The sequence below is a fragment of the Lissotriton helveticus genome, chromosome 9 (genome assembly GCF_964261635.1).
Source record: "Lissotriton helveticus chromosome 9, aLisHel1.1, whole genome shotgun sequence".
NCBI classification, from domain to species: domain Eukaryota; kingdom Metazoa; phylum Chordata; class Amphibia; order Caudata; family Salamandridae; genus Lissotriton; species Lissotriton helveticus.
This window is the reverse complement of record NC_136070.1, coordinates 734725239-734747162: the sequence shown is the minus strand read 5'-3', so window position 1 is coordinate 734747162 and position 21924 is coordinate 734725239. Positions and strand designations below refer to the sequence as shown.

General features: G+C 47.0%; 1 protein-coding gene across 2 annotated transcripts in view; it reads right to left on the bottom strand.

The window, feature by feature from the left end:
• Positions 1-21924, bottom strand: part of LOC144781834 (solute carrier family 22 member 6-B-like) — a 639843-nt gene that overhangs the window by 115230 nt on the left and 502689 nt on the right. For both annotated transcript variants that reach the window (XM_078660864.1, XM_078660863.1), the window contains exon 9: positions 2450-2653. In XM_078660864.1, coding sequence (XP_078516990.1) covers positions 2450-2653 — 204 coding nt within the window. The remainder of the gene's footprint in view (positions 1-2449; positions 2654-21924) is intronic.

Here is a 21924-nt window from a genome sequence, read left to right as displayed (position 1 = left end):
AGATTGGTTGGGAAAACTCAGGAGGCAAACTTAATGGGGCAGATTTACAAGCCCCTTGCGACACTTTTACGGCGCCGTTGCGTCACTTTTGTGACGCAGCGGCGGCGTAAACAATGCGCCACGTTGCGACTTACTTACAACGTGACACATCTAGGCAGATGCGTCACGTTGTAAAGCCCTTCGCTACATGAAACCTATCGTCAGGTTTCATGTGGGCGTTCTGTCGCAGAGTGGGCGTTCCCTCGCAGGAAAGCCCTGTAAAACTGACGCAGTGAAGGGGCAGATTTATGAGGCACTTGCGCCACGTTTACGCCGCTGTTGCGTCACGCAAGGCGGCGTAAACGTGGCGCATCCCTACGAACGATTTACAACGTGACGCATCTAGGCAGATGCGTCACGTTGTAAAGCCCTGCGCCGCGTGTGGGCGTTCCGGCGCAGGGTGGGCGTTCCGGGGCAGGTGCGCCTCGCAAAAGTGGCTGAGTGAAATCTATAAGATTTCACTCAGTCACTTTCAGGCCAATGCTGCGTCAAAAGTCTGCGCCTGCTTGAAGCAGGCGTAGGTCTTGACGCAGCATTGTTAAGATGGGGCACCCCCGAGCCTTGCTGGAGCTGCGTCGCGCTTGCGACGCAACTCCAGCAATGCGCCACCTTTACGGCACAGATGCGTCACGCATCTGTGCCGTTTTTTCCCATGGTGCGCCGCATTATAAATGCGGCGCACCATGGGTGGCGGAGCTGTGGCGCACTGTGGCGCACATTAACTGGCGCATCCCTGGGGATGCGCCAGTTAAAATAAATCTGCCTCGAAATCTACAAGAATTCACTGAGTCAGTTTTACAACGCTGCTGCGTCAAATCCTTACGCCTGCTTGAAGCAGGCGTAAGGAGTGACACACCACGTTGAGTATGGGTGGCCCCCTGTGCCTTGCAGGAGTTGCGACTCCAGCAATGCGCCGCCCGTACACCACAAGATACGTCACATATCGGCCCTTCCTTGCACCATCGTGCGCCGCATTGTAAATGCGGCGCATCTGTGGTGGCGCATGGAGGGGATTGCGTGACGCATTTGTTCTGGCGCATCCCTGCTGATTTGCAGAGATGCGCCAGAACTGGTAAATATGCCCCTATGAGCGGTTATAGCCTAGATATTTTCAGACATGTTCATCAGCATTGCAGAACTGCATGCTACTTTTCCCCCTAAGTAGAGGAGGGGTACCTTGGTCGACGAGTAAGTGGCAGGGCTGGCCAGGAAATAAGTCCGTTTTTGCTTCCAATCTTCTGAGGCTTTGTCAGTGTCTTTTTTTTCTGTTGTGCAAAAGCTCAAAGTTAAACAATTTCTTCATTGACTCTTCATGTTTTATTGACCGGGTGGCCTGACAGCTTTTCAGGGTGATATGCATTTAATAATTACTCTCTTATGTTTCACAGTCATATCCCCCTGCCCTGATTGCCCAACTGCGTGTAGCAGGTATCCTGGTTTTCGAGTTTGACCCTGGTGCCATGCTTTTCTAAATTGTGTGAAGACGCCCAAGCCTGTTTCTTGACATGATTTGGACCCTGGACCTGCCGTGTGACCTGGAGGGGCGTACCAAGCATGTCCACATTCATAGACAGATGACTACGGTCAATGACATGGGTTAGCAAATAGAGCAGTAATGACAGTGTACCATGTTTTGTGAATCAATAGCGGCGACCGGATCTTTTTATCTGTGTCACTGGAGTGTGAAGGCCGAGTTATGTAAAATTCTGATTCTAGGTGCTTCTACAGCTTCTAGTATAAACATCACAAGCATTTCATGCTAAAAATTACTGCAAAATGTCAATTTCACATTTCATGTATTTATGTATAATTTTGCATAATGTGTCCCATATCTCGTCTAATTACACGAAAGCAATTTAGGCACATTCCGTGCACTCCCCCCCCCCCCCTCCCCCGTTGTGAGTGATCCAGGCTGGAGACTACCCCTTTACTAGAAGTATTACTCTACACAAGGCAGTGTCTGCAGAACAGCCTGGAATGGGCACTTGAAAAGAGAACTAACACAAGCCAGTTCTGGGGATGCAGACAAAGAATACGCATCTCCTGTCTGATTTTGCTGTATAAAAGATGGATCCCAACACCCTGCTCGTTGTTCCAGCTCCAGGTCCTCTAGGGAGTGCTCTGCAAGGTACTCAGATTTCTTCAGCGCAGTCACAGCTGGTGTCTGCCTGACAGCAAGCTTTCCACAGGTGAAGGCATGGGCCATCATAAAAAAAAGGGAGGTAAAAGTAAAAAAAAGAGAAAGGGGGGATCTTAGAAAATAATTAAGCAATGGAAAGAATGCAAAAAGCAGAGCAAAAAAGTGGGGAAGTGTGACATTATGAATAAATAAAAATAGAGACAGCGGAGGAAGTAGAAGTCGACAATATATAGAAGTAGTGAAAGATGAGAAAGAGAAAACAGTACTCACCTGCTATGGACCTGCTCTACAGTATCAGGTAAAGGCAGATTGCGGGTTTCAGGCAGCAGAAGGACAGATGCTCCAGCTATCAAGGCTATCACTCCAAATATGATCATCGGCAGGAACGAAACATACTCACTAGTCAGCATGAGTAAGGGAGACACCATGGCTCCAAACCTGAACATCATCTGTGTAAAGCCCATTCCTGTTTGCCTGCAAAGCAGAGACAGAAAAAAACCCGTTGTTACATTCAGACTTTAAATGTGATGATTAGGGAAAAGATGTTCTCTAGGACGCAATGTGCTGACTGTCCAACCAGAAGATCCAAATACAAATTCTGGTCATCTCATTAGGCCAATTTCTTTTCAAATTTGGCCCAAAAAACTTTACTATCAAGTTCCTGTGTATCGTCTTCCATTGGCAGTGCTAAGAAACAGGCTACAATCCAATGCTAAGAGTTACATAATTAATGGTCATGCAACTTAAAATATGTGCTAACAACATCTTAGAAGAATATAGATTTTGTGTGTCTCTTATTTGCATGCCTCCCCCACTTAACCGCACTTGTTACTCTGAACATGGGGCAGATGTATCAACATAACCATTTGCGATTTTTAAATAGCGATTTTTAAGGAATCGCTATTTAGAAATCGCAAAATGGCATGTATGTAAAAAATCGCTATTCTTTTGCGATTTCTTAATCTTCCTTATTTGCGAATTCGCAATTTGAGAATTCGCAAATAAGGAATCATTTCCCATTCATTCCTATGGGCCAGGAGGCCCATAGGAATGATTGTGAAATAATTCTCAATTTGCGATTCGCAATTTGCTAATCGCAAATTGAGAATAATTTCAAGGGTGCAGGGGTGTCTCAAGGACACCCTGCTGCACCCCTGAAATGTACATATGTGTGATTTGGCGCACATACATGCCCTTTGGGCATGTGTGTGCGTCACATGCCACCTTCAAAAGTGCCAAATTGTGCATTATTTAAAGAATTCGCAAATTACCATCAACTACAATTTGGTGGTAATTTGCGATTTCTTACCCAAAATTCGCATTTCAAAAATGCTACATACATAGCATTTAAGGAATCGCAAAATTGCGATTCCTTTAATGCTATGGCAAAATGAGAAATCGCAAATTTTTGGTATTCCTTAATTTGCGATTTTTTGATGCATGCCAAAACATGCAAATAGACCGATTGCGATTCGCAAAGGCCGAAATTCTGCGAATTTCGGCCTTTGCGATTCGCAAAAGGCTTGATACATCTAGGCCCATGTTTGCTATTCCTACACTACAATCCAAACATGACAAATACATACTTGCCTGCTAATCCCTTTGGTGACCCGAATTTTCGCTTCCAAAAGCCTCTTTAACTAAATTGTCCTGAATGTTGGTCTTCCTTAACTACTATAATATTCATCTCGGTACCCAATCACAGACCAGAAAATGCATTCACATTCTGGCCTGCAACATCATTGTTGTTTCAGTTTTAAAATAAAAACATAATTCAGCAAATGTCCTAAAATTCAGGTTACCCCATTGCAAGCCTTCCACGGGCTGTAGCCAATGCCTCTTGCCCCCAGGCTGCAAACCCCAGTTTTCAGCTTCTCATTATTTACCTCTCTAATCCTAATGCATGGAACATGTTCCAATGTCCAGTGTGAGCTTTCAGCACAGTGCCCTTTGGAATTTACTTATTACCCATCTAGACCAGCATCCAATTAATATTAGTCCATCTACCTTTCAAATGCCTAGATCATGACTCCCAGTAGTTTCTCAATTCTAAAGTTGTCTCCATACTTCCCAAGAACCACCTGCCTCTCCAACCTACATCTCTTTTAAGTGGCTACTCAGGGCATGCACTACCCTCCTATGTTTTTTTGTTTGCAAAGGCAAGTGCTTTTGGACAGCGGTACCTCTTGGGACACATCTCATTCTTGACCCAGGACGTGTTATTTGAGAAGCATTTTACTGCTTCTGGACAGAAGAGCTTCTGAGAGACAATCATGTCAATGGGCATGTTGGATGTGACTACTGTTCTGAAAACCCACTTGGGTACGAAAGAACAAGTTACTTACCGTTGGTAATGCCTTATTTGGTAGAGACTCTATCTAGCTACAGATTTCTTACCATAGAATATTCCCCAGACATCAGACTGGTGAAGGAAAGAGCCCTCTTTTTGCAAGGTTGCCCCCACTTTTTGCCTAATGTTTATGTGCTTTGATTGAATGCGCCCTGGGTTCCTGCCAACTAGGTACCCATGGCCTATGTTCTTTCCCTAAAACTGTACTGTTGCAAAACCCAATTGGCAACTCTCTGGCCACATGTAAGCCCCTTGTAAAAGGTACCAAGGTCACTGTGATTAGAGAAACCCCTAAGGGGCCCTGCACCTTTACACACACTTTTCCAGATTGCGTGTTTTGGTGCAGACCAAAAAAGAGTCGATATGGCACCCATCCCTGAGTGCCATGCCTACAATCCACTACTCTGGCATAGGTAAGCCACCCCTCAAGATGGGACCTGTATCCTCACCACTATACCAGTGGTGAGGATACAGGTGCCTGAACCCTCTACCCTAAAGTGTCTAGGTCAATTCTTGGACATTATAAGTGCAGTTTTGCCATAAAGAGTATATGTTATAGGAGTTTGTCATTACGAACTCCACAGCACCATAATGGCTTTTCTGAAAATCAAGAAGTTTGGTATCAGACTTCTCAGCACTTTAAACCCACACTGATGCCAGTGTGGAATTTAATGAAAAATGCGCTCAGAAGGCATCTAAGAGATTCCCCCTGAAAAACAACCTAACTCTAGTGTCCCGGCTGAGTGGCTCCCTGCCAGCTGCCACCACCTGACTTGTTTCTGGACCCCTGAGGCGAGAGCCTGACGTTCTCTGGGTTCTGAAACAAAGCACATCCTGGTATGAGGTGCCAAGCCTTCTCCACAGGATGGGCAAGTTCCGCGAAGGGGAAGCTTCAAAGGCTTGCCGCCTTTGTGAGCTATCCTAACCATTTGCTGCTCCTAGCAACTAGCCCCCACTGGTTCTAACCCCCACTTAGGGCAGGAGAATTGGCGGGAAAATAAAGTTAGGAAGAGAGGTGTGCCCACCTTTGCCAACCCCACCCCTCAGGTGTGGGAGGCAAGGTGAAGCACAACTCTCAGTCCCCACCATCTTGCAGATTGGGGGACCAAGCCAACCAGAGTGAGGCTCATGCGCCCCCCCACTGGAGGGTGGCATAATTGGGGGTGTGCCCACTCCATGGAAGGGACCTATTGGTCCTGACCTGTACATACCTGTAACGCCCCTAAATTGTGTATTTCTCTACCACTCTGCTCCTGGCACCCCTAGCCCGAGTGAACCAACACACTAAGGAGGTCTTCCTAGTGATCCTAGCCTAGATTCCAGTGACCCCTGACCCTCAACAAACTCCTAAATCAAACCTGCAGCCAAAAACTAGAAGTAACCGAAGTGGGCCAGAAAGAGCGACCGCGACCGTCAGACCAACTCTCTCACCGAACACTTGAGGTCACAGGACGTGTGCAGTTCCTATATAGGCACCACCCCAATGCACTGAACTCAGTTTGTGACGATTTTACTGCACCAAAAGCACTGAGCCATACTACGGAGGTGTGACCTATGTGCCAAAAGTCAGGTCCTGAAGAATCTCTTGGAGGTGAAATGTACAGTTTGCAGCCTCCCATCACCTTTTGTATGCTTCAGGAGATCAGGACACCTGACTCTCGATGCCCAATCTGTAGCCACCAAGATGATTTGTGCCCGGTTGACCTGATCTTCTTTTGAACTTTGTACAAGAATGATATCAGCAGAAAGGCATACAGAAGTCCTGAGTTCCTCTCAAGACTAAATGCATGTCTGAGCGAGGGCCACCTTGGGAACTCCAGTGCACAGAATTGCTGACATTGAGCATTCTCTGAGGTGGTGAATGGATCTAACCAAGGCACTGCCCAATCTCTGAAGAAACGTTGCACAACCTCTGCATGGAAATGCCATTTGTGATCTGAGAGGCATCGATGGCTGAGTTTGTCTACACTCATGTTCAGAGAGTCCACCAGATGTTGAGCCAGAAAGAAAATGTTCTGACATTCCATCCATGTCCAGAGATGCAGGGCCTCTTCACACAGGGTCCACAACCTCACTCCACCCTGCTTGTTGCAAAACCACATGGGAGGGGTGTCGACAGTGAACACCTGAACCAGCCTTCCCTTTATGGAAGCCCTTTATGGAAGGAAGAAAGTCTTTCAATGCCTGGCGAATCACTGTCAGTGCCAACAGGTTTATGTGGAGCTGAGTTACACCGGAGATCTCTGATCTCCACCTCTCCCAGATGGCCGTCCCAACCCAGAAGTGATGGATCTGTCACTACTGTGAGCTCTCCTTTGCGAAAGGAGAGGGCTATGCAACAGACCAAATCTCGGTTTGTCAGCCACTACTGCAGATCTTTTCCAGTTCCCATCGATAACTGGACCAGGTTGGAGAGAATCACCTGATGCTGCACCCACTGGGACTTCAGACCCCACAGCAGAGCCTGCATGTGCCAATGGGCATATTTTACCAGCGGGTTGAAGGAGGCCATAAAAACCTAGCAGCCTCAGAGTCAGTCGCACCAAAATCCAAGATAAAGGCTGAAGCATCAGAATCACAGCCAAACATCCAGGACTCGCCGTTCCGGAGGATAGGCTTGAACCTGCTCTGTATCCACGACCGTTCTGATGAAAGGGAGCATATGACAGGGAATCAGTTGTGACTTTGGCATGGTTATAGTGAACCTTAGTGAATGGAGTAGGTCAGCCATAGTCTGGAGGTGGTACAACTGCTTAGGGTGAGCCAGTCTTCCACAGTCAGTGGTCGCGGTAAAGAAAGACTGGAACTCCAACATCCACAGATGTGTTGCAACCACCGTCATCACCTTGGGGAACACCCGAGGGGCACTGGTAAGGCCAAAGGGGAGCATAGCAAGCTGATGATGGTCAGGCCCACAATGAACAGCAGGTAATGCCTTTGGGCAGTCAGGATGGGAATATGCAAGTAGGCGTCCTACAAGTTCAACTAAACCATCCAGTCTCCAGGGTCAAGGGCAGGCAGAACCTGAACCAGAGGGAGTGTCTTGATTTTTTCCTTTTCAGAAAGTAATTGAGACGGCATAGTCTAGTATAGTGGGGAGGCCTCTGCCTTTGTTCAGCACCAGAAAGTAGCAGGAATGGCAACCACAAGCTACTTCTGATAACCCATAACCCTCTTGATTGCTCCTTTGGCTAGAAGAGCCAGCATTTCGTGTCCAAAGAGCAAAAGGTGAGTTTCTCTGGAAAAAATAGGGCTTAATTCCACTGGACAACCTAAAGCGCCCATTTGTCCAATGTTACCTCCCACCACTGGGACAGGTGGTGCTGAAACCTGCCACAAACAGGTGCCCATGATGAAGTGAGGGCATATAAAAGGGACTTAGAGGCTGTGGCTGTTGGGCGGGATCTGAATAGATACCTCTGGCCTTGTTTCCCACAAAGGTTATCGGAGTTGTGTCTGCAGCCGCAAAAGGACTTAAGTGTCTGCTGCCCGTGCTGGCTAATGGGAGAAGGATGTGGCTGATAGCCCCTACTGCAGCCCTGTATGGAGCAGAAGGTGGAACGTGGCTGTAACTGGGCCATGGTGAGCCCAAATGACCTAGTGGTAGCCCAACAACCCTTGAAACATTCAAGCTCTAAATCCTCCTTGTCACCAAAAAGGCAAGTGCTATTGAAGGGCATGCCCTTAAGGGATGCCTGGACATCCCCCAAAAGTCAGTAGTCTTAAGCCAGGCGTGATGTCGAAGCACCACTGTGGAAGCAATGGCTCTGTCCAGTGAATCAGTCATATTTAATTCACATCTGATTGTGAATTTTGCTGCAACCCTCCCATAAGCAATAGCTTGGGAGAGTATGGCTTGGACCTCCTCCGAGACCACAGCAGCACTTGCACAACTGTATCCAAAATACTAGGGGAATAGCGACCCAAAAAGCATGCAGTGTTCACTGATGGCAGTGCATGGCTGGAAGATGATACAATTCTCTTTCCAAAGGTATCGAATCTCTTGGATTCCGTATCAGTGGTATGGTAAGGAACACACCAGGATGAATTTTGGAGGTGGAGGCCTGGACCGCAAGGCTCTCAGGAGTTGAATGGTGGGTGAAGAATGCTGGGTTACCAGGAACAGGGCAACGGCTGTGGTCAATGGTCCTATGCACAGGAGTGCAGAGCCTGGCCCAGGCACTGAGCATGACGTCAATCAAGGCTTCATTGTAGGGGAGTAGGGTTCTGAGCGGGACACCCTGGGTTGGACCACCTTTATCAAGATGTTGGTCTTGTCCTCTACCATGGTCAGCATCAGGTCCGTGACCTCAGCCTCCCTCTGGACCAACATTGCAAAGGAGGCCCTTCCTCCGTAGCCTATGTTGGAGCGTAGCCTATGTTGGAGGAGAGAGGAGGCCAGTGTCTGATAAAGTGTCCAGACCACTGGCATCAACCAGGTTCTCATGCCAGTTGTCGTCGGACATGGACTCTTGTAGGGGGTCAGAATAACAGAGCAATCCTCAGATCCTCTCCATTTGTGTTCCTCATAGGCCCTTTAGGAGAATAGGACTCCATCTCCAATTCAGACTGTGTGGGCCTTGTTGGCACCATAATGGATGTTACACAATCCCCGTCCGGCTCTGTATTGGAGTCAAGAATCACAATGTGTCCAGTGCTGCTGATGGGCATCGCTGGGAACGGTGCCACTGGAATGGTCCTCAGGGTAGTTCATGAAGTCATGACTGGGGCCAATCCAGATCCATTAATGGATCCTGAGGGCCCTACTGGAACCGAGGGCAAACCTGCGGCGCAACACCAGAGTCCCTCCCAAACCCATGGGTCCCAAAGCTGCGTCAGAGGGGTCCGGCCTTGAGGAAGTACGAAGCTGACCCAGGCTCAGGCTCAGACACCACAGGGACAGCCTGCAAGTACGGCCTCAACTTCTAGAGTCATTCCCATACCTCATCTTAAGAATGGGAGTGGCACAGAGTAGTCAAAGAATGCTTCGACTTCTTCTTTTGGAACTTACCTGAAGAAGTCCGAGATCACAGTGGTGACCGGCATGAGTGATTCCAAAAGTGGTCCGGGGACCTTCCTCGCGAACGGAAATTGGAGATGTTCAGAGCCATGTGACTAGTGGCCTGAAGCTTCATGACCCGCTCGCGGATGGCCTTTGGCTTCATGCTCTTGTAATCTGGGCAGGCCTTGGAGTGCTGGTCCTGCTCCAGGCACCACAGACACACCAAGTGGGGATCTGTGATAGGTATTTACCTGTGGCAGGAACCACAAGATTTGAAACCAGTCAGTTTCTTGGGAGACATTCTCCAAAAAAGGTGGCACCTAAATAGGCACTGCAGGCATCACTTCCGGCAAGGACAAAACAATGCTGACAATGCCACGTGGAGTCGAATGACACCACCTACCGGTGCACACGGGGCTTTATCAGATAGTGCACAGCATCCTCAATATGGGGGTCATTATCTATCTCTAAGCCTGCTGCAATCATTGCCTGACCCAGTCCAATTATACATTATAGCAGGTCAAGTGACACAAAAACGAGTTGGCCCTACCAAAGCCTAAGTCACTTTTGCACCTTATTATAAGGAGAATGGGGTGTACTAGGGTAAATTAATATTTTACCTCCCATTATACCATTTGAGGAAGTTCTACATGCTTTAATAATCAAAAAAGGTGGAAGGAAACAAACTGAATGGTATGTGTTGGAACCACCAATACAGAACGCACTCCAAATAGAACATGTTGTATTATATAAATTCATTAATATTTCATGATTAAAAAACTCACATATTTTGGAAATACATACTGAACTTCCTACCATAGATGAATATAGAGTGTTATCAGGACAGAGAACCAGTAAAAAGGTTGGGTGCCAAGGAAACGTGCACAACACATTTTTTCAACAACACTTTTACATAAACACAGTTGAGCAAATGCCACACTTAGAAAATCATACAAAGACTGTTTTTCACAATCTTCCTCAGGACAAACATTCGACTCAATAACGTGTCACTTGTTTGCCCAGAGGAAGATATTCTTAACGGTAGAGCATATCAGCATAGTTCTTTGAATGACATGTGATATATGTGAAAAAAAGGGCATGGAATCTCTAGGGGCCTGACAAAAAAAGAATATTGCTGCAGAATAAGGCAGACTCTCCACAAAAGAGGGAAGCAAATCCATGAGTGCAATGTATGTTAAAAAAGAGAAATGGATCACACAGAAGATGGGTCAAGAAAAACAAACTGGCCATGGGGGGTCCAGAAAGAAAAGAGAGCAGTGAAGGACCCAGAGGAACAGACTGGGAACGGTTGAGGGTGGCTCTTAACAAGAATGCAGTAAGAAAAGTCACGGTGAAAACTCAAATATTTCAGTATATGGAAGTTACAGTGCTACTTGGGGCACATTGGTAAGCCACACCAAAGAAAAGATTTTAGCAAACGATTTTATTAAGTTGTTTAAACTTCCACACAGGATATTAGCTTGTATATAGGGAGCCAAATATGGACTGGACCTTTAGACCCAGCCTTTTCTATTTACAGCAGTGTACAGTGAATGATTTTCAGAGAGGATTGGGACCAAGTGCAAGTATATGGACATGATATGTCCTGCTCACATCAGCTGACTAAGCTTGAATAAGGGATTTAGATCATATAAAGGGAAAGAATTATCAGTATCATGTGACAGCAGGATCTGGATTTGTATATTCAGCAAAAAGCTCAGAACAGGTTCATAGCAGCCTATTGTGTACTCATGGTAGTGGTGGTAGTGAAACAGTATGGACAAGAGGGAGTGTTACAGTGTGACAACAAATGTACTTTCTGTTTTTTTTAATATGGTTTGCAGGCATTATTGAATGAATGAATGAATGAATGAATGAAGGGAATCTTGCATCGCGCAACTTAGCCCAAGGGCATCAAGGCGCCTAAGCAGGTCCAATAATATGTGGTAACCGAAGAGTTTTTCTACAAATACGCTTCAGAAAAAAGCCAAGTTTTCAATGCTTTGCGAAACAGAGCAATCAACGGTTGCCCCAGGAGTTCGGGAGGAAGAGAATTCCATAGCCGAGGAAAATGCTCTGCCTCCCCATTTGGCTCTTACAAACTTGGGAACCTCAAGAAGATTTTTATTAGATGAGCGAAGGGGTCAACTAGGAGAGTAGAGATGGATAAGTGACTTAAGACCCACAACACCTGTGCCATGAAGGGCCCCATAGGCAAGACAAAGAATTTTAAAAGAAATCCTGGACTGAATGGGAAGCCAATGTAGACTTCTCCGGGCTGCCGTGGCTGAGGCGAGTCTAGGAAGATTTAAAACCATCTTTGCCGCCGCGTTCTGGACCATCTGGAGATGATGGATGAGGCTCTTATTTATGCCCACATAGAGGGCATTACAGTAATCCAGTCTTGAGGAGACTAATGCCACAGTGGCCAGCTTGCAAGCATCAGGGGAAAGATAATGGGCAATCTTTCTGAGGACCCTGATGATACCACAGCAGGTGGAAACAGTTCTACTGTCCTGAGGGTCAAAGGAGAGAGCAGTGTCCACCAGAACTCCTAAGTTTTTAGCAAACTGACGGAAAAGAGGGCAGTCCCCGAGAGAGGCAGGCCACCAATCTTTAGACCAGATATCCTGACTGTCCCCGAAGATCAGCACCTCCGTTTTCTCCCCGTTTAGTTTCAGGAAGTTCTGAATCATCCACTGAGACACGGCCTCCATACAGTTCCTGAAGTTCAAAGCAGAATCCTTCAAGGGCTGCGTAAGGGAGACCATTATTTGAGAGTCATCAGCGTATGACAGTACTTCCAGCCCAAAAGATCTAACTACCCTGGCAAGAGGGGCCACATAGATATTAAATAATGTAGGGCTCAATGAAGAGCCCTGGGGGAACCCACAATGCACAGGTTTAGGGGCGGAAAGAAACTGGCCCAGCTTCACTCTCTGCTCCCTTTCATTTAGAAAGGAAGCCGGAAGGCTCAGTGCAAGATCTCCGACCCCTATGTCCCTGAGACGGGTGACCAGAATAGATGGAGACAAAGTGTCAAACGCCGCCGTCAGGTCCAGCAGGACCAGAAGGGTGGTGTAGCCCTTATCAACCTGGCAGCGGATGTTATTAACAACAGCCGTACGGGCGGTCTCAGTACTATGAGATCTCCTAAAGCCATGCTGGCAGAGGTCCAGAAGAGCCGAGTCCCCTAGGAAGGAGCTATGGTGCCGATTTAGGTGGAAGTCCAGCATCTTTGCAGGGACAGGGAGAAGTAAAATGGGGCAAAGATTTTTCAAAACCCCTGGATCAATTCATGACATTCATGAGGGCAGGGAAAAGCACATCTAGACAGGCCTTCAGAACTTTAAGCGGGCAAGGATCTAAGGGAGAGCCCGATTTGGTGTTATCCAAAAGCTGTGTCATCAGTTCAGGAGTAAGAAGGGGAAAGGACTGGAAACTCGGGGGGTGTCCATCGGACAGGCTTCGATCTCTGGAGGAAGCAAAATCAATAGGGGAGGGCATACCCAGATTCAAGGATTCAAGAGAGCTGTAGATATCAGCGATCTTTGAGTGGAAAAAGGCCGAGATCTTATCACACAACTCCTGAGAATCCGCTATTGGATCAACTACCGGGGGAGAGGATAAAAAGTCTATGATTTTAAAAAGATCTCTGGGGGAATTAAGAGAAGCAGTGATCTTGGAGAAATAGGCCCTCTTCTCCTCCACAATGGCTAGTTTGTAATCCCTTAGACAGAGTTTATGTTGTTCCCTCTTTAAGGGATCCAGCCAGGCCCTCCAGAGCCTCTCCTGTTTCCGACATCCTTGTCTCAACAGCCTAAGTCTGTCCGAGAACCAAGGAGCCGACGGACTCTTTCTCGCAAAGTAATGTAATTTGAAGGGAGCCACAATATCCAAAGCCCCTGTGAGTTCAAGGGCAGCAGAATTGACATCCTGTAGTTCAGCCGGCGTCAAATCATTCACAAAAGGAGAGAGAGACACATTGTTAATGGCTTTAAAGTTCCTTCTAAGTTCCCACTTCTTGGCATCCGAGAAAGAAGGGAGAAAATCCTGAAATGACAGTTCTAGCGGGACGGCCGCATGGTCGGACCAAGCTAGGGGAACCGTAGGGCCCACCTTCAACCTGGGGTCATTAGAAAAGACTCCATCAAGTGTATGCCCAGCCAGATGAGTGGGACCGACCACCAATTGAGTCAGACCACAAGAATCCAGGGTATCTAGGAGAATATGGGTGTCCTTAGATCCCATATTTTCCAAATGGAAATTGAAGTCACCCAGGAGAGTGATATTGGGTCTCTCAATAAATGGCTCATTGAGGAAATGATTACATCTTTTTGTCTCTGTCACGGGGCGGGGGCTACTGACCCCGTGGACGCTGAGCCGATGACCCCTTGGTGGACCACCGCACCTGGTTTACATTCTTCCCTTGCCCCCATGCAGCCCCAGGACGAGCAGGACCCCGAAGACTGGAGGACGGGTGACCCGGAATACTGGTGGCCTATGAACCCGGAGGCTGAACACGTCTCCTTTAAGGCCTGGGAGACCGGCGCGGTAGCCCCGCCCCCTGCACAGGAAGAGGCAACTTCAAAAGAGCCCTGGACGGAGGAAGAGGCGGAGAACGCGAGCCCCGAGTCGAGAGGACGCGAGGCGTTTCCCAGGAGTAAGCCCGGCGGAGGAGAACCACGGACGAGCCCAGCTGTACCTTCCCTGACGAGCCCACAAGACGAGTCCTCGAGGAGCCCAGGAGAAGCAAGCCAGCGGCCAGGAGAGCCGAGGAAACACGTTCCGCCCTGCCACACGCCCACGGGAGGAGTGTGGCTTAAACAGGTACGGGGGCGTATGGCGGGTTGGTTGGGACAGAGTCCGCTACCCCCTAGCAAGTAAAGCCTCCTGCATGCGTGTCCCTGTTCCCGCATTCCCTAACCCCGACCTCACGAGCACCGACTGAGCACTGGTCTGCCTTTTGTAAATAAAACACGAGTGCACTGGTGTCCCTCACCCCTGGTCCTTGCATTGCCTAAAGGAAGCAGTCACTAACCTCCGGTTTCCTTTCCTTCCACGCTGCGGCCGGAGCTGCCTTCTGGGGACGACCGGACCACCGGCCCTGACACCCTGGATCATGCCCGGACCACCTACGACCCTGCCGCCTTCGCGAGGGAAAGGCTAACCAGCCGCCAACGGAAAACATATACTGTGCCAATTAAAATAAAACCCTCTTTGAAACGGATTCCTGCCTATGCCGACTCTGCTGCCCTAGATACCCTCTTGGGCCCTCTAGTTGCACCTGTGTCTGACCCGGCTCCACCGCCCACCCCCTTACAGTCTCTAAGACTATTGAGTATCATTTGAACATGTCAGTGTGTTTCTGGAATTGATTTCAAAGAATTTTATTGGGTCCATACTGGAGCTGTGCTACTCAGCATATATATGAACATGGATCGAAGGGGATCCTGTACTACCCAATCCTCAGTTCCATCAGCTCCATTTAATGGTGAAGCTACCACTGACTGTATGCCACTGATCTACCATCTTCAGTGCATTGAGGGATCCGCCATATTAGGACTGTTCTCTTGAAGCAGGTGTTGACCATGTGAGCTATGGTGGAGCCGGTCATTGAAATTCAGCAACCACCCCTACGTGCAGGAGGAAAACTTTCTGCTCATCAGGGTTATTGTGTTTTGTTTTTGGAAGCTTTTTTTCTGAAAACAAGCTGAGCTTGCATGACGTGCACCGAATCAAGTCATTTGGGATTTTGAAAATTGTCATTCTTTTAAACATTTTTCATTATTCTTTTCATCAATAGTGTGTAGCAACCCCTTGAGGTGTAAGCTGCACTCTAAATGAATAATGTAGGAAAATTGATTTCTCGTTAGGGATGAACACGTGTCCACCCCAAAGGATAAGGCCACCACCTGAAAGCTGTTACAAAACAGAAACAAAATACACCTGTGCACAATCCCTGGTGATGTATTGTGACACTTGGGGGCCGATTCTGATCCTGGATTTTTATTTTCCACACAAATAGGATTTGTATTTTTTTCCATACAAATTGTAAAAGTCCCTTCCAACGTGTGTAGTACGATTTGTACGGGAAAAATACATACAGATCGGCCCGATCCTTACAAATCGGTTCGGGAAAAGCTGTACGACACGGACTTGTAAAAAAGACCATACAATTTGTAAAAAGGCTGTCCAACCCGTCAAGTACGATTCGTACCGGGTTGTCAGCATATGATTTGTATGGAAAATGGCCTGTATAAGGGGAATGACTCGTACCGGGCAATGAAGCAAACCCCTACACGCCTCGTACCCTGGTATGACTCGTTCTGGGGGTATGACTCATACCAGGGTACAGGTCGTATAGGGGTATGAGGCGTACAGGGGTCCCCCCACATGCGAGGCGTATGTACGCACCGTACCCCAACATCGCGCATGTACGCACCGTACGTACGCGACTTTGGGGTACGGTGCATACACAAGCGATTTTGGGGTACGGTGCGTACATACGCAATTTTGGGGTATGGTGCATACATATGCGGTTTTGGGTACGGTGCGTACATACGCAATTTTGGGGTACGGTGCGTACATACGCGATTTTGGGGTACGGTGCGTACACAGGCTATTTTGGGGTACGGTGCGTACATATGCAATTTTGGGGCTCGGTGCGTACATACGCGATTTTGGGGTACGGTGCGTACACGACCAGTACCCCTTCATCACGTATGTACACACCGTACCTCACTTTCTGTGTCATCCGTACGCACCGTACATACGCACCGTACCCCTGTATTCATGGGGTGTACAACGCGTACATGGGGGGTCTGTCTCGTACTGTTTTCGGGGCATACAAGGTTTTTCTGGCACTTTTTAGCTCTTGTAAAAAAAGAGCCGTACGGAGTGCCGTTTGTACGAATCGTACTTGCCGGGTTGTAAACTGCTGCCGGGAATACATGGGAACGTCGCGTACAGAGCAATCCGAATCAGAATCGCTTGTATATACGAGTTGTATGGTCTTTTTTACAATTTGTATGGAGTGCGTCTATTTGTACGGATCGTACTTCCTAGGTTGTAGGGGCCTCCTTACAAATACGAGTTGTATGGGGAAAACGCTCCATACCACGATTTGTACAGCGTTTTTCCAGGATCGGATTCGGCCCCAAAGTGGTCAAACCAAAATAAAGGCAATGTATAGAGTATTTAAACAATGCATACACAGTAGTGAAGAGTCACAAAATACAATAAAACTTAACATCCAAATTAAAATAAAGAGAAATCTTTTATGCTTCAAATAATACCAAAATGACAAAATGTCAGTAAGTGGAACTAGCAATATGAATTTGTAAAGCTTTAAGGTCACAGAGCGCCAAGAAAAGCAAAGCTCCCAATATAAGTCAACGGTTGCGGTAGACAAGGACCATGGTGCAATTTCAGGCCAACTGTGATGGAGCCTGGGTTGGATACACAAAGTGGGTTGGTCCCGGTGGAAGTCTGAAACTCCAAAAAGTTTCTACGTCCAATTTCAGAGAGGGACTGTTGACATTTCTTTTCAGTGGCAATACAGACAGGGTCTTTGTCATTTTTTGTGTAGAAAATCCTCCCAAGTGGGTTTCTGCTGAAACTGTAGCTGAGGCTGTGGAACGGAAAGTCAGACACCTGAAGCTGGTGGGTCCTGTTGGAGCTCTGGAGCTTTAAAGATTTCTTGCTGAAATTGTTCTAAATCCAAATTCCCGAGGTGTGGGGATCCTTGAGTGGGGCAAATCTGAAATTAAACTTGACATAGGAACTGCTGGTCAAATACCTTTTCCAGTGTATTCCGCTTAGGCTTTGGAGGAAAAAGTTAGAAAAAGTTTCCAGATTTTCTTCTCATGTCCAAACAACCTAAGGAGCACTCTTCCAAGGCCCCCAGGACCTTAGGGTTCCTGTAACCACACAGGAGGTCAGTCAACTGACCATTGGAGTCCACCTTTTTGTCATGGGTAAAAGAGGGAGCAGGACCAGTTTTTCATTGCTCCTCTCAGGTTCCACACAGCAGACCAGTTCACTTATGCTCTTCCACAGGTCCAGAAAGTGTTTTCAGGAACGCTGGGGGAAGATCTAGCTTTTATGGGGTTTACCAGTCTGTAGGTGGGGGACACCCTAAGAAACGACTGGTCCCTCTCTGACCAAAAGCATAAACCTATTTTTTTAGTAGTTCCTGTTTGCCTTACTGAAAAAGGCCCAAAATGCTATGTGCCAGGACAATGTCAAGATAGATTAAGTCTTCAGCCAGACTAAACTTGGGCTCTGAGAGCTGGGATGTCTATGGAAGGGTACCATTGAAATCACCTATGTCCTCCCACATGTAACACTAATTTCCAATTTGAGGCAGGCAAGACACAAGAAGACAGGAGACAGATGTCTGGTAGTACTAACGTAGGGCAATTCAGCATTCAGACAGGGTAAACACAAGAATTATGTTCTGGTTCTGTTTAATCCAGTTCAAGGGTGCAAACGTTTTACATGTGTCTCAGTCAGACTTGTCAGGCAGGATATGACATTTGAAATAGCTGAGCTAACAGGATGCCAACAGCACCCACCCTGAATATTCTGCTGAGCCCGGAGTCAAGCTGACCTCTCAGTCAAACCGGCCTATAGTGTAGCTTCTGGTAGGAAACTCACACCTTGCTCACACCTCATTCAGGTTAAGTAAAGGCTGACCAGCTGTCAGAGACTAACAGTAGTGCCACCAATTCTTTGTTCTTTAATGAATGGGTAAACCTCTGTCAATCGAGGGCTCTGATGTACCAATCTTAGGAGAAGTATTTGTTAAAACTTTTTGCTGATGATGAATTTCTATTTTCAAAACTCTTAAAAGGCTTGTCTATTTAAATGTATTCTGGATTCACACACAGGAAAAACTCTCCTAAGTCCCTGCTCGCCTTCGTTCAATAGCACCGGGAAGTGTGCTTAATAACCGGTTTCCTCCGATTTAGCCGCCTGGTACTCCTCAATCCCGTACTTCCCGGTCCTATGGAACGAAGGCGAGCAGGGATTTAGTAAAGTTTTTCTTTTACTTAAGAGATTGGTCTTCTACGGCATTCCGCTACAAATTGGTGGGCTTTCAGCATCGTGACACTAAAGACCAGCTGTCTTCGGCAATTTCATCTAAACCCTGTGGCTAACAGCGTGCACTCTGGCATTGTTGTTTTAAATCGAGCATTTCTTTTAGAAAGAAGTCGTTGATGACCAAGGTTGACGATTATTTTACCGATTCAGCTTGTATAAGCATTTTTGTATTTCTGTTAAACATTTTCATCAATGTTGTGGATAAGAATTGAAAGCTTATAAAATACGAATGTGTAAAAATGTCATTATGTTTGCCTAATGAATTTGCAACACATTAAAAGTTCTAAAAGAGAATACATAGAATTGCTGATTAATTGTAGCAAACGGACGTTTGCCACACGCAGTGGGAGTAGGGTCAAGTGATCGGTGACACTTGAAGCTCTCAAATGAACTGTACAAAGTGTGTGTTGTGTCTGTGGATATCCTAGATGCAGGGAAGATGCATCTAAGTGATTGAATTATACAGAAGGAGATTCTTGTGGCTTGATTCACTTGTGAGGCAGAGGTTGAATAGAAGTGGAGACATTATTGAGCTCTGGGGTATGCCGGAGGGTGTATCAGAATGGGTTGATGGGAATGAGGGTACTGAGATAAGACGGTGCCTGCCTTGGTGAGATCTTGCGTAGTATATATATCCAATATGCCAAGCTATTTTGATGTCAACAGTAGAGTCTGATGTAGACTGTCTCAAAAGCAGCGGTAGTAGCACCAGTATTTCATTTCGGTTCCACTGTCATTTTTAGATAATCTCAGATGTTCATTTTAAGACCTGATAGCCTTAGGGTGGTCTTCTGCCAAACTTTGTGCTTTCACTCTCCTATTTTTCTGAATTCATTTTTGTGGCTAACGACTCTGTGCACGTTACCATTGCTAACCAGTGCTGAAGTGCTTGTTGTGCTCACTTCCTAAAACATGGTAAAATTGGCTTACACCTGATTGGCATATTTAATTTACATAAACTTCCTTCATAATGTGGTGTACCATATACCCAGGGCCTGTACATGAAATGCTACTAGTGGGGATGCAGTACTTAATGTGCCTCCAATTTAAGTAGCCCTTTATAACATGCCTCATGCCTGTCATTACCACCTGCCAGCAGTTTTGAACTGCGAAGTCGGCTTGGCAGAGTAACTCCTTTGCCAAGCCTAAAACTCCCTTTTTAATATATATGTCACCCTTAAGGTAGGCCATAAACAGAACCTGGGCATGGTGCATTGTAATTAATTAGTCTGATGTGTAGCTTTAAGTTTTACTTGTCTTGGATCTCACAAATGTGTTTTTCACTACTGTGAGGCCTAAGTCTCCCATAGGATAACATAGGGTTACCCTATTGCATGAAGAAAGTGCTGACATTTGATTGGGAGTAGGAACAAAACCAAGTTTGGTGTTCGAGGAATTAATGGGAAAGTTGGATTTTAAGTCAGAATTCTGAAAATGCCACTATGAAAAAGTTTCAAACCAAGTAGAGGTGTGTATTAACCTACCCGACCTCTCGCCGACTTTGAGGCGGCAAGAGGTCATGTAGGTTAATACATCTGCTGGATCCTACGCAACTATTACAAAGGCAAAAACCTTAGCTGAACCTCATGGGACATTAACCCTTTTTTGGATAGATTATATAATTCTACCAAGTGGCGCTATGACTATATGAAAGGCCACCATACTGCACTTACCTCATTTTCTACCTTGGTCCTGAAGAAGGGTATAGGATCTCCCCCTGAGACCATGATCTGCACGAAACATGTCGACCTCTAACATGTCCACAATGGCCATGACACTTGTCTAGCTACCAGGGGTTATTCTTATTAATCCTACTACTTGGACCCTCCTGCAGACTTATAACACCGCACAGGACACCACTCCTACTCAGACCCGCAGACCAGCAAACACCCATACAACTTTATTATTCAAAAGATCTCCGAAAAAGTGATCCTTCAGGGGACCCTTAGGGCATTGCAGGGCCCGACCAATGAGGAGCACTGCTCAATGATGAAGCATGACATCCTTCGGGGTTGTGTGAGGGCACCAAGACAAGGACACGTTGTCCCCTGGCATTATATTAAGAGAATGACTCTCCCTCACCCTCCTTCTATCACACTTTTTCCATAGGAACTGTGAATCCCCCATACAACGAGGCACTGACACCCCCACTCTACCCCTGGAGCTTTTGGCCAGCAGGACAAATTGCACAAAAGCACACCGTTTCTGCTCATCAATCATCAAAGCCCATGCAGACACCATATCAGGAAGGAGAAAGCACGTGCAAGGGTACCCCTCATTCTGGCAACCCACCCACCTTTCTTTCTCATTTGCAGAACGGCTGGCCATTGAATGGGGAAAGAAAGGGCAGTTTTGAGGACATAGATTTCTGGTAAGTGATTAGGCTGGAGTAGCTCTGCAAAGGGGCCATGATAGGCTGTGTACAATAATAAGTATGTTAGAAAATTGAGGAAATGGGAAAAATCAAGCCATATTTGGTCATTGAGCAAGCAGGTTTCTATTGCACTATTTGGTCAAGGAAAGAATAATCAAATCAGAAAGTCAAGCAGTTTTACAACCGCTGTCAGGCCATGTTTGGAGACTGGAAAATGATAACGGCATTTGGGAAGAAGTGCTGCCCTGAAACCAGAAGAGGATTCAACAGCTGGGAGGGAAAATGATTCAAGAGCACTTCACAAGAATGAGATGTTCTGAAGCATGGTCCAAGTACACACTTAATTGTGCATCAGTGTGATGTTTAGGAAAGGTACAATAAGTAAGAAAACAATGTCTAAAGCTGAAAAGTGGTAAGGGGCCTATTAGGATCCGCCCGCCATCCTAGCGGGAACGAGACCGCCCACCTGCCATGCGACGGTCACACACCCCTGATCATGATGCGACCGCCACTGCGGTGGGCGCATCTGGCATTTTAACATTGCGGCAGTTGCTGCTGGCTGCAGCACCCGCCACAATGGTAAAATGCCATGTTGTGCATTTCCATGCACAACGTGGCAGGCACCGCACGGTGCCTGCCACCTTGTGCATGGACATGTAGGGGGGGTACCATTGGTACCCCCCAAGTGCACCTCCCCACCCCTGACACCCGCAACTCGCAACGGGCCCCCAAAGCAAATTCCCACCAGCCTTTCCATGGCGACATCGCCACCATGGAAAGGCTGTGAAATCCCAACATCCTAATATGGATGGCAATGCCTGCAAGGCACTGCCCCCATATTTAAGCCCCAGCTCCGCCCGGCCGGCATTTGTAACGATTGCCGGCTGGCAGAAAATCGGCGTACGGCCTTT